Source organism: Rhipicephalus microplus, chromosome X, assembly GCF_043290135.1.
Source record: "Rhipicephalus microplus isolate Deutch F79 chromosome X, USDA_Rmic, whole genome shotgun sequence".
Lineage (NCBI taxonomy): Eukaryota > Metazoa > Arthropoda > Arachnida > Ixodida > Ixodidae > Rhipicephalus > Rhipicephalus microplus.
This window is the reverse complement of record NC_134710.1, coordinates 195,028,412-195,042,182: the sequence shown is the minus strand read 5'-3', so window position 1 is coordinate 195,042,182 and position 13,771 is coordinate 195,028,412. Positions and strand designations below refer to the sequence as shown.

The following is a 13,771-nucleotide window of genomic DNA, read 5'->3' as shown; positions in this document are numbered from 1 at the left end:
AGCATGAAGCATCCGCCGCCTGCGTGGGTTACCCCCTGAATTCGGTCCCTTGGCATCGACACCCAGAAAAATGGCAACTCCGATGACAAGCCAGGCGGTCCAAACCAGCGATGCCCATGGTTCTGTTCTCGCGCATGTTTTTCATGCGCCACAGATGCCAAAGCCGTTCCATGGAGACATCTTCGAGGATGTTGATGACTGGCTCGACCACTTTGATCAGGTTGCCGGTATCAACGAATGGGATGATGTTCGCAAGTTGCGCCGAGTTTACTTCTACTTGGAAGATTCTGCGAAGACGTGGTACGAGAACCACGAGGACTCCTTTGCAACCTGGCAAGAGTTTAGCCGACAACTCCGTGACGCCTATCGCAACACCGAGAGGAAGGAGAGGGCTGAACAAGCCATATTCTGCAGAAACTAGCGGCCGAACGAACGAGTATCTATGTTTGTCGAGGACATGCTTCGGCTCTTCAGGCGCGCGGACCCTGCTATGCCGGGGGAAAAGAAGGTGCGACATTCGATGCACAGAGTAAAAGAACGGCTTTTTGCTGGAATAGATCTCAATCCAGCGACGACAGTCGCCGAGTTCATCAGTGAGGCAAGCACGATGGAATGTACTCTGCAGCAACGGTCGATCGTCACAATACGAACGCCAGATCCCGGCCACCGCATGATCTATCGGCTCTGACAGCAAGAAACTGGCCCTAGCAGACTTCATTCAAAGTATCGTTCGGGACGAATTGCGACAGCTTCAGGGAATGGGATCCCATCCACCTGTGCCAGCCCTCGCCGATGTAATCAGACAAGAAGTCCGGCAGGCCGTCACACCCCTGCCCCGATCACACCACCGATTCCCTAGGCCCCAGTCCTGACATACGCAGTGGCATAGCGATCCCCTGCGCCACCGGCCACAGACCCTGCTATGCGGCCAAGGTACCAAGCTATGCAAACATTCCAAGACACTGCTTTGAGCCCGCTTCTCGGCTCAAGGTTTCCGAGCACACCCTCCTATCTACCGCCTGCCTCAAGACAAAGTGGTAGCAAGGTAAGCACGTGGTGCCCCTCGGATAACCGTCCGCTCTGCTCTCACTGCGGCGAAGCGGGTCACGTATACCGTAACTGTTAATACCGGCAACTAGGGCTCCACGGCTTCCACCCTGATGCTCGATGCCCGCACTACCGTGAGCGCCCCCGCGAAATCGAAGCCTATTAACGGGCCAGCGAACTCCTTCGGCTATTCAGCAGCACCACTCGAGATCACCATCGCCTCACCGGTTTACGCACCCAGTTCGCCCTCGTCGTCTTCCACTCCTTTCAGGAGCCGGTCACCAAGTACCCACAGGGGAAAGTAGGAACAGCGACTTCTGGGGGTGAAGTCGCGGTCCGGCGAACTGTAAAAGACCCTCCTTCGACGCAACGACCCTACGAGGACCATTCCGGTTTTGCAGTGTTCTCCGACAGCAGAAAGATCGTTTTTACCGAAATCGCCGTCTTCGTCGACAGTCATGCTGTCAACTCCCTCGTCGACACTGGCGCCGATTACTCCGCAATGAGCGCCACACTGGCATCTGAACTGACGAAGGTTACCACACCGTGGCAAGGACCCCATGCAGTTGCGCACGGCAGCTGACCATCTGGTGATGCCTACTGCTATGTGCACGGCACGCATTAAAATACGTACGTCGACATTTGCGGGCTCTTTCCTCGTATTGCGCGTGTGCTCTCGGCCAGTCATTCTAGGAATGAACTTCCTTTGTGAATACGCTGCCGTCATAGACCTCCGTGAATTACTTTTGTCGTTCTAGGATCCTTTTTGCGCTGCAACTTACGGTACGCAATTTCGGAAAAGAGCGCTCCATGTTACTGACGATTCTCTGACTCTCCCATCTCGAAGCAGCCTCTTTTACTAGGTAGAATAGGGACAGGGCGTGTCTGACGCGGTAATTGCAGATGCCAGTTTGTCTCTCCCAATATCGCGAAAAATCTGTGTTGCCCGAAGAATCATTCAGCCTAGGAACAGGCATGTTCACCTGCTGGTCATGAACTCCAGCGACAAATATCGCCACTTAAGGAGACATACTGCCATTGCATATTTCGAAGAACTTGCCGATGCCGAAGGTTCGTCCACGTTAGCTTCATTTTCATCAAATGGCCACCCTGACGAGGCCTTCGCGAGACACTACTTCACTTCATACACAACACCGGCCTAACAGCACACATTTAATAAAAATATTATGCCTTAAAGGCAAGTCTTTGTTGCAATAAAAAAAGAGCACTCTCGACGTAAACGAGAGTCTACCTTCGGCTCAACGAGAAAGCCTTTTGCGTATACTAAGCTCATTTCAAGACTGCTTTTCCACTACGTCGAAAGTTAGGCAGACACCACTTGCTCAGCATCGTATCATCACGGAACCCACCGAGAGACCTATCCGACAACATGCCTATAGGGTGTTTGCAAAAAAAAAAAACAAGACGCTATACGTGACCAAGTCCAGCAGATGCTTCAGGACGCCGTCATGCAGCCATTGACCAGTACCTGGGCTTCGCCAGTTGTGCTACTAAAGAAAAAGGATAGTACTTTGCGCTTTTGCGTCGATTACCGTAAACTGAACAAGGTCACCAAAAAGGACGTTTATACTCTACCCCGGATAGATGACTCGTTGGACCGTATACGCAACGCTAAATATTTTTCCTTCAAGGATTTGCGTAGCGGCTACTGGCAAATCTCAGTGGATGAGCGCATTCACGAAAAGACGGCTTTTATTACTCCCGACGGCCTGTACGAGCTTAAAGTGTTGCCTTTTGGTCTATGCTCAGCGCCAGCTGCTTTCCAAAGAATAATGGAAGCGGTTCTCATGGGGCTCAAATGGCAATCATGTCTTGTTTACTTTGATGACGTCATGGCCTTTGCAGACACGTTAGAACAACACGTCCAACGCCTTTAGGCAGTTCTTCAGGCTTCCGGCAATTAGAACAGCGGGGCTTTCTCCCAAACCCAAGAAATGCCATTTTGGACACGAAGAACTGAAGTTCCTTGGTCATGTTGTGAGCCATGCCGGCATCCACTCAGATCTGGAGAAAACCCGCGCCGTTGCCGCCTTTCCCATGCCCACAAATAAGCGCGACTTACGCCGATTTCTGGGGCTCTGTGCGTATTACAGGCGCTTTGTCAAAAACTTTTCGAAGATTGCTGAACCCTTTAACAAGCTTACAAAAGACGGTGTCTCGTTTGTTTGGGGTCCCGATCAGTGCCATGCGTTTGACACCCTCCAAAACCTTCTCCAGGCTTCGCCTGTACTGGGTCATTTTGACGAAAGCGCCGACACGAAATTACACACTGACGCCAGCAACGTTGGACTAGGAGCGGTATTGGTTCATAGGCATAATGGCGTAGAGCGCGTGATCACTTATACGAGCAGAATGTTATCCCCAGCGGAGAAAAATTATTCTGCAACCGAACAGGAATGCCTCGCTGTTGTCTGGGCCATAACAAAGTTTCGCCCATGCTTGTATGGCCACCCTTTTAGGGTAGTTGGCGACCACCATTCCCTTTGTTGTCTCACGAATCTCAAAGATTCCTCAGGTCATCAAGCACGATGAAGCCTTTGAATTTCGATGTCACCATCATCCACAAATCTGGGCGGAAACACACTGACACCGACTGTCTTTAACGTGCACCGGTAGAAAATGCCAACACTGACCTTGAAGACGACGACACTTTTTTTTTCTGCTGTGTCAGCAACCAGCTTGTCTGAGCAACAGCGTCATGACTCGGAGCTCATCCCGCTCATTGACTACCTGGAGGGGCGCAATTCCCACCCTCCTCAAAGCATTTCACGCTCGCTATCCTTCTTGTGTTTTCGCGATGGAGTGCTTTATAAAAAGAACTTTCATCCTACACAAACTATGTATGTGCTTGTTGCGCCAATCATGCTTCGTGGTGACATTTTACGTGCGTGTCATGATAAGCCATCGCCTGGACACCTCGGCTATATGCGCACGCTGCAACGGATTCAACGCTCCTACTACTGGCCACGTCTCGCAAAGACAGTGAAGCACTACGTTCGCACATGACGCGACTGTCAGCGACGTAAGATTCCACCTTTTCGACCAGCGGGACTACTGCAACTAATAGGCCCACCGAAGGTGCCTATTCATCAGATTGGCATGGACTTGCTGGGGTCATTCCCCACGTCTTTGTCTGGAAACCGGTGAATTGTGGTCGCTACTGACTACTTAACACGCTACTGTGAAACAAAGGCACTTCCAAAAGCCACCGCAGCAGACGTCGCCCAATTTTTCGTTAACAGCATCGTCTTACGTCACGGTGCGCCAAATGTCGTCATAACTGATCGCCGGACAGCTTTCACCGCAGAGATGCTGCAGGAAGTCTTGCGATTAAGTGGCACGGAACATCGTAAAACAACGGCTTACCACCCGCAAGCAAACGGGCTGACTGAGAGAGAGAGAGAGAACACAAGGAGAAAGGCAGGGAGGTTAACCAGGGCTGAGCCCCGGTAGGCTACCCTGCACTGGGGAAGGGGAGAGGGGAAGGAAAGTTATACAGGAGCAGATAAAAGGTCACTGACTGGGCCGACGCGTAACAGTTTCACCATCACAAACGATGAAACAGGCCGGTGTCCTTGAGAAAATGCAATAGTGCTTTCGTTGCCTTTCGGAAATTGGATGAGCAGTGCCATGGTCCCAATACTTTCTCGACAGTGGAATCGCTTCTGTCCAGTTGATTTAAAACACTGCGCAGGTGGAGCCTCTCGTTTGTGTAAGCCGGGCAGTAACATAAGATGTGTTCAGTAGTCTCATCGACGACACAGTCAATGCACTCCATGCTGTCGGCTATACCTATCTTAAATGAGTAGGCATTGGTGACTGAACGACTCAACAAGACAATTGCAGACATGCTGTCAATGTATGTGGACATTGATCACAAGAACTGGGACGCCATCCTTCCTTACATAACTTTAGCGTATAACACTGCTGTTCAAGAAAGTACCGGTTTCACACCTTTTCGCTTAGTCAACGGTCGCGAGGTGATAAGGATGCTCGACGCCATGCTCCTGCCCGACAACTTAGGAATATACCACACGGATGCCGCCAAATTCGCGCAGTGCGCAGAAGAGGCCCGTCAACTCGCTCGTCACCGTAATAAATATCACCAAACCACAGGCGCGCGCCGCTACAATCTTCGTCACCGTGAAGTTATTTTCAAGCTTGGTGATGAAATCTGGGTGTGGACCCCTAGCCGACAGCGTGGCCGTTTAAAAAAGCTTCTTCGCCATTACTTCGGCCCTTACAAGGTCGTACGACATCTCAGTGACGTTACTTGCGAGGTTCTCCCAGAAGGCACTTCAAAACGTTACCGTCACCCCCTGCAAACTGAAGTACTTCACGTTTCACGGCTCAAACTGTACTTTTAGCGCTGTGAATCACCAGTGGAGTGACTGTCTTTATTGGTAACTTTGCGTTTTTCTTTTTTCTTCTTTTTCTTACCTTCTTTCCTAGTTTTCTCATTTCTCAATTGACTTTTCACTCCACAACCGACTACATTACTCCGCCTTACGCCATTCATTTTGCTTGCATTGTAATTTTGTCTCATTTTCTTTTTTTTCGCCTTCATGCACAGCATCAAGACGATGCTTCTTAGGAGAGGGGGTGATGACGCATGCCACCACTGATGAATGAGCCGCTGTGGCTCATACTCGTTTTGGGCTGAGAAGAGGAAGAAAACATTTTCGTTGCTCTGGTTCAGGTGAACTCCTGGCTGTAGGTCTTGTATCGCTCGTGATATTACGAATGGCTTCAGAAACTTTACGAGGGAATTGATTGTGATGTTCGAAAGTGACACTGTTTTTCACTTTTAAGCTCATGTTTCCTTTCAGAGAACTTCCAGTTGCGAGTGAAGCACTGTGTGTGTTCCCTCTCTTCTTTGTCTTAGTTTTTTTAGTGTGCTGTTTTCTTCAAATACGATTCCCGGAATGCATGGGACCTGCCGGAATTTCTCGTTCTTTTTTTCTCATTTTCGAACAAAGCAAACATCTTCGTATGGTATTTTGGGGGCTTAAATGAATAATTAGAGTCAATTTGCAGCCACATTTATATTTCTTCAAACAATGTACCCCGTAAGGGCTCCTGTCGCCTAGTTTTTATGTAAGTGGCACTGCAAATAAAATTTTGAACGTTTAAAGAAGTTATGTTAACCGTTTACTAAAAGTTGGCTCAGTGTGGCACAACTTCGTCGTGCGGTGCAGTGCAACCTTTTTTCAAAAACAAGCGAAGTCTGCCAATTGAAAAGCGTTGCAACTTGGCAGCTGGTTTTTTGAATTGTGCCTGAATATTCATTTTTGTATGTGTCCAGTTAATCACTTTAAGATAAACACTGCAGTCACAGAACGTCTGTAATGTTGCTATTCTTTCCTTGGGATTCTATGAATTTCTTGCCTTCCACCGTTCGTGGACTGCCAATCCTCCTGACATCGAGAGAGGGACCCCTCTCGAAAAGGTCGCGAAGTGCCACATGGGGTGAAATTTCAAACAGAATCGTTACATTTTTCAGGCCCATAATAAAAGTCGGGCATTACAGAACCTATATTCACTAAGGCATCCAGGTACAGTGCAGGATGTGGAAGTGCTTGGCAAGGTACGATGCAGTGATTACAGAATAGTAAGGTCTTGAATTCTCCTAGACTTGAAGAAGGAATGACATGAACTGCGTAAGAAGCCAATCAATGAGCTTGCAATCAGAGGGAAAGTACATGAATTCAGAGTCTCGCTTCATAACAGATACAAGGATCTTTCGAAGAAACCGGCATTAGCCGGTTTCTTCAATGAATGATGATTTCATGATATCATTACAGAGTGTGCAGTGGAAGTTGGAGGTATGGTACTTAGACAGCACACTAGCAAGCTGTCCCAGGAGACGAAGAACCTCGTAAATAAACGTCAAAGCATGAAAGCCTGAAAAAAAAAAGAACTGACAGAGCTTTCGAAGTTGAATAATAAGCGTAAGGTATGCAATGTAAAAAGGGTCAAGATGGAGAGAATTGAACATGCTCTAAAGAACAAAGGAAGCGTCAAAGCCATAAGAAGGAAACATAGGACAGGCAAAAACCAGAAATACAGACTAAAGGACAAAGTTGGTAAAAATCAATATAGAGATAATAGCTAAAGTAGCGGGGGAATTTTACAGAGATCCGTATGGTAACCGGGACAACCACGACCATAATGTAAGAACTAACAAACAGTACCCCAGGTGACATCCCACCAGTAATGACAGAAGTCAGGAAAGCCTTGGAGGAATGCAAAGAGGCAAAGTTGCTGGTGAAGATCAGATAACATCAGGTCTGCTGAAATATGGAGCATAAATTGTGTTAGAAAACTGGTCACCCTGTATACGAAGTGTCTCCTCATGGGGAGGGTACCAGCATCTTGGAAGAATGCTAACAACATCTTAATTCATAAGGGGATGACAAGAACTTAAAAAATTACAGGCTGATCAGCTTGCTCTCTGTCGTATACAAGCACTTTGCAAAGGTAATTGATAACAGAAATAAGAAAACAGAATTCAATCAACCAAAGGATGAAGCAAGATTTCGGACAGGATACCCAACTATTGACCACATTCGCACTATCAATCAGGTGATAAATGCTCAGAATACACCCAACCACTATACATAGCCTTCATAAATTACGAGAAGGCATTTGATTCCGTAGAGATATCAGCAGTCATGGTGACACTGTGGAATCAGGGCGTCGACGAAGCATATGTAAACATCCTGGACGAAATATACAGGGGATCAACTGCTACCATAGTGCTTCATAAGGAACGCAACAGAATACCAATAAACAAGGGTGTAAGCCAAGGGGTACGATCTCCCCAATGATATTAACCACGTGCCTACGGGAAGTCTTCAAAGACCTAGAATGGGAAAAGTTAGGGATATGAGTTAATGAAGAGTACCTTAATAATCTGCACTTCACAGATGACATTGCATTGCTGAGTAACGCAGGGGACGAATTGCAATTCATGATTACTGAAGTGGACAAAAAGAACAGATAAGTAGTTCTTAAAATCAATCTGCAGAAAACGAAAGTAATGCACAACAATCTCGGAAGAGAACAGCGCTTCGTGATAGGTAGCAGTGCACTTCAAGTTGTAAAACAGCACGTCTTCTTAGGATAGGTAGTAACCGCGGAGCCGAACCACGAAGTTGAAGTAACTAGAAAAATAAAGATGGGGTGTAGCACATTCAGCAAGCATTCTCAAACCATGAATAGTATATTGCCATTATCCCTGAAGAGAAAGATGTATAGCATCTGCATCTCACCGGTACTTACGTACGGAGGAGAAACCTAGAGGATTACAAAGAGGGTTCTTATTAGGTTGAGGACGACGATTGATTGATTGGTATGTGGGGTTTAACGTCCCAAAATCACCATATGATTATGAGAGATGCCGTAGTGGAGGGCTCCGGAAATTTCGACCACCTGGGGTTCTTTAACGTGCACGCAAATATGAGCAAACGGGCCTACAACATTTCCGCCTCTATTGGAAATGCAGCCGCCGCAGCCGGGATTTGAACCCACGACCTGCGGGTCAGCAGCCGAGTACCTTAGCCACTAGACCACCGCGGCGGAGCGAGGACGACGAAGCTAGCAATGGAAAGGAAAATGATGGGGACAAAAAGAGAGCACAGTGTAGCAGGGAAGAAGCGGGTGTCAACGAAATCATATTGTCGAAATCAAAAAGAAGAAATGGTCATGGGCAGGGGACGTAGCGCGAAGGCAAGATAACCGATGTTCATTAAGGATCACTGACTGGATTCCAAGAGAAGGCAAGCGGGTGATGGGGAGACAGAAAGTCAGGTGGGCAGATGAGATTAGGAAGTGTGCGGGCATAAAATGGCAGCAGCAAGCACAGGACTGAGTTGACTGGCGGAACATGGGAGAGGCCCTTTGTCTTGCAGTGGACGTATATAGTCAGGCTGCTGCTGCTGCTGCTGCTGCTGATGATGATGATGATGATTCACTTAGATCTCTGAAATCCCTGCACTGTAATACCAGTTCTACGCGGACGAAAAATCGCGCGACAAACAAGCGTGGCGCAAGAAGCGTATAGCTGTCTCCGTCGGATCAACACTAAATGTTGCAGAAATTTTACGTGTCAAATGCACGACATGATTATGGGTCACGCCGTATAGTAGCTGACCCCGGAATTAGTACGACTACCTGGGGTTCTTTAACGTACACCTAAATCTAAGCACACGTTTTTTCTAGTAATTCGACCCCATCGAAATGTTGCCACCGTTCCCGGGAATCGAACTCGTAACGTACAGTTTAGCAGCGCAACACCTTATTATCCAAGCTATTCGCGATTACAACTGAGCACTCGCTACCAAGCAGCCGCGCCTGAAAATGGCGCTAACAGGGCCAATTTTGAAAGCAGATATGTAGCCACGTTGACTGCGTTAAGAAGCAGCCACATAGTTTCCTTATTTTCGCTATGCCCCACGTGCGAGGCCGCAAAAGAAGAAATCGATGTCGAAATACCATTGCAGTAGGCCGCAGAGCGTGGCATTGCGCTGAAAAGATGGCAACGTATCGTTACATTAATGGGAGGATGTGGGTGACGCGTGACCGAGAATGGCGCAAATCAGAAACTAACGCTTTGAAAAGAAGGTGACAGACACTATTGTGGTTAGTTCTAGTCAGTTCGCTCGCGACGACTTCATTCTTCCCGGTGAGTACACCATTATTTAGTGTGCGTGCATTCTTGTCAATGTTCGGGCTTCTCTAAGCACGGAGTATATCTTCGTTTATATAAGCAAGGGCTTTAGAAAATAAGTTGTATTACGTGTGAGTGTATTTTTCGCGTTCGCTTGTTTTCTGCCCAAATCATTGTGCTATGCATTCTCAAATTAAGCTGGTGTAATCCTTCGCTCCGAAAATTTTTGATTTCGCTTGTGTGTATGTACACACGCAAAAAAGGGCGCGAATATTTATAAAAGATGGGCGAACCTCACCAAAAAAATTTCTTGCTACATAACTGCAGTCGTAAAACTTGAAATATATTTATTATGAAGAAACATATGGTGTTTATGACTTGATCCGCTTGATTTGCCGGCACCATTTCACCTTCCATGAAGGAGCGCGATCCGGCCACAAACCAGAGACTTCAGCTCAGCGCCAAGCAATAATGCCGCATTGACACTGTTAAGCGTAGCCATCTCTGCTTTTTCGACTGGAGTTGCGAATACCACGGTGGGTGCAGACTGCCAGAGGAGCACCGGTGACATCTTAAGGCTTTCTCAAAGCAAGGGTTGTTCTTGTACGCCTGACACAGCGACAATAGCGGCTGCCAATCGGCAATATATTGACGCTGATATCACGAAAATGGAAATTTACTCAACGCTTTCATTTCGTGCTAAAGATTACCGAAATTAGAGCATCTCGCTTGTGAAATAACTATTCCTAAATGTCGGAATGAATAAACGAAATCTGCCGTAATACATAGGCCAATGACAGTGCCTTATCAGTCAATGGGCGAGCATATCGTAGCTTACGATATCGTCAGACTCAGGGGACTGAGGAGGTGGCACAGAATCACGCCTCATGTGTTTATTAGAGAATGTAGAAGTGACTTATATTTTGATACTTACGGAATCAGTAAAGCGCGGGCTTAATTATTTTTCGCTAACTGGGCTTTTAACCTTGTAGCTTGCCCCGCCGCGGTGGTCTAGTGCATGGCTAAGGTACTCGGCTGCTCACCCGAAGGTCGGAGGATCCAATCCCGGCTGCGGCGCCTGCATTGCCAATGGAGGCGGCAATGTTGTAGGCCTGTGTGCTCAGATTTAGGTGCACGTTAAAGAACCCCAGGTGGTCGAAATTTCCGGAGCCCTCCACTACGGCGTCTCTCATAATCATATGGTAGTTTTGGGACGTTAAGCCCAACATATCAACCAACCTTGTAGCTTAGATCAGTCTTTGAGAAATCAACAACGACGGCGTATATCTTCTATATTATTTTTAATTTTCGCCCACAGAGTATTTTTCTCACGCCGGTCATTGTGGCTTACGGCCATAAAGACCAGCGTCAAGGTGTCGATGTGATATATTTCTAAGTCATGGCTTGTTCGACGGACTGAAAGAAATAGACAAGGCAGCATACAGGTGCGCGCGGTTGCACATGTATTTATTTCATTTGGGTGTGACAAGAATGGCGAGTTCAGGTATATTGTTAGTGCGTAAATGCATCGTCGAATAATTATAATTAATTGCTCGCGTTGCGCGATCGGCATCCGCAGACATGCACGATGAACAGTGTCTTGTTTTTGTAGAGAAGGGAACAAACTGTTCTCCTTAGAGATAGAAGTAAGTAGCGCGGATTAGTAATGACATTTTAAATATATTCGTATACGTCTCAGAGAGATAAACAAATAATTATTGCACCTGTAACAGTATATACAGAGATATACTTTGCTTCGACCAGCGTATAAAGCAAATATTTTATTTTGTGAACCCGGAATCTCAGAACATATATAGAAGTAAATTGATATATGCACGCAATGAAGCTCTTATAGGAAACTCTAGGTAACGTTCGTTGTTCAGTGGTATGTCGTAAAAACAACAACAATGTGTGTGCATGTCTTTCGACTATATACTTTACCTACACAGTAATGCACTAAGCATGTGAAAACTTTGTGGAATACGCCGCCTCTATAGTGTATTGTAGTGAGCTCTCATGGTGCCGCTGGTATTGAGTATGAGAGTTATCTTGCAGCTTCTTCAACTTGCGAGGGCAGTCCAGGCGATCTCAGTTATCCTCAATGATATGATCTTTGAACCCTGCTGATACACTAAGCGTTCCAAGGGTAAATAATAAATATGTCTTTCAGCTCAGCTAAACGCACCGTGGGCCTGTTTTAAAACTATAAAAAAGTGTACCCGACATTCCTAACGATTCGGCAACCGTAAGCGCTTTTTCTTTATTCACGTTATATTAGTTTCTGACTTCAAACTACAGGAAAGTATTAAATTAGTTTTGTCTGCGTGTTATATTCATTTATCTTGGTCGTCTATCTTTTTATTCTCGACGAGAGAAGGGCGATAAACATTGCCACTATTTAAACTCTTCTGACGTTGATGAATGGCTCAAGGCAGGTCAGTTGCAGACATGTTTTTGCTGCCCCCCCAAAAAAGGCGAGGGAAGGTAACTAGCTCAAAAGTATTAATTTATGAACATAACCAGGTACTCATCAATAGCCGCGGGAAAGAATAAGCCACAGCAAGAGGTCTGCACAGTTGCCGAACGAAGGAGTCCCTACAGCTTGGATGCCAGTGATTGTGGCGTAGCTGTAGCGAACTAAAATGTTATTCTATAGTACGCTAAATGTATTACGCCTCGCAAGCAGTGCTAGACTCACGCACACACAATGGAATACGCTTCTTTTGATCCACTGCGCGGAACTATAATGCCCTCGAATGCATCGGAAATTGTTCCCACCATTGCTAGCGCAAAACACAACCTTCACAAAAACTCAGACAGCACTCAGTTTTTTTAATAACCTGTTTTGAGAATCTAATGGCGGTACGCAAGTGTGTCAGTGAGTTTGTTTTACAGCGTCGCAAATACAAAAGGATGGGATGTCCAGGTGTCGGTTGAGGGTAACCGCCACGCGCACTTAACGCGAGTGAGAACTTGACTGGTCGCAATAAACGAGATGACTACAAGGAATACAGTTGCAAACTATATATATAAAACGCACAGAATAATGTTCTTTTCTCTCTCTCGCTGGATATTCGCGTAATGAAGATGGCGGCCTATACAGTCAGACGGTGCGCTCGTAAATGGAACCGCAAGCAGTGTCGTGTGCGGTTCGTGAGTGCCGTGTCTTCTCTGTTAGTGCGTGGGCAGCCGTGGCCGAACTCGTCTATGTTCTGGGCGAGCAAAAAAAAAATAGTAACAAAAACAGGGAGAAAGCGTCCCGTAGAGGCAAGAGGCATCCACAGCTCAGTTGGTGGGCCGCGGTGGCTGCGGGGGTGGTGGGGGCGGCCTTGTTGCCTTCCAGTCCTGGAACAGCAGGAACGCTCCAGCGCCGTAGACGATCGCTTGCAGCAGCCCGAACACCTGCGTATGCGACGGTGTTGTGTCAACACTAGCAGGTTTGTGCGCAGCCATGGAAACTAACATATTTGCATGCTTTAGACCATATTACTTGCAAGGCCCACCACTCTGTTGAACTCGGGTATACTTACTGCATACTGAACATAGTTAGATCCTTGAAGTTAGGCTGCATTATTATTTGCGGCATCTACTACATGTCCGTATGAGCATTTTCAGAGAGCCCGACCAAACTAATTTTGGAGAGAGAGAGAAAAATCAACGCCAGAAAAGGCAGACAGATTGAGTCTACGAGCGTCCGTGGTTCGCTGTGCTACCCATGGACAGCGCTACAAATGCCTCTGTAGGGCCATCTTTTGTGACTTGAAGTCAGCCTTACAGACACTACGGCTTGCTTTACGGCACGGATTACACGAACAATCAGTATACGAGATAAGGCACGATTACCACCAAGAGCTTGAGGAAGGACACGATATTGTATTTCATTGGTTGCCTAGTCATTGCGGAATTGTCGGTGGATTGGCCCATGACCAAGGCCTGCGTACGCCCGTACCCCTCCTGAGAAAGCACGCTGCGCGGCGACTAGAATCACTTGCTCAACGTATCACGATTGTACAAAAAAATAAGTAACGTTTC

The 13,771-nt window shown here is 46.9% G+C and overlaps 1 protein-coding gene across 2 annotated transcripts in view; it reads right to left on the bottom strand.

The window, feature by feature from the left end:
* Positions 1-11,189: 11,189 nt before the first annotated feature.
* The window catches only part of LOC119177348 (MARVEL domain-containing protein 1), an 89,640-nt gene continuing 87,058 nt past the window's right edge, over positions 11,190-13,771 (bottom strand). For both annotated transcript variants that reach the window (XM_037428828.2, XM_075878438.1), the window contains exon 4: positions 11,190-13,141. In XM_037428828.2, coding sequence (XP_037284725.1) covers positions 13,025-13,141 — 117 coding nt within the window. In that variant the 3' untranslated portion in view covers positions 11,190-13,024. The remainder of the gene's footprint in view (positions 13,142-13,771) is intronic.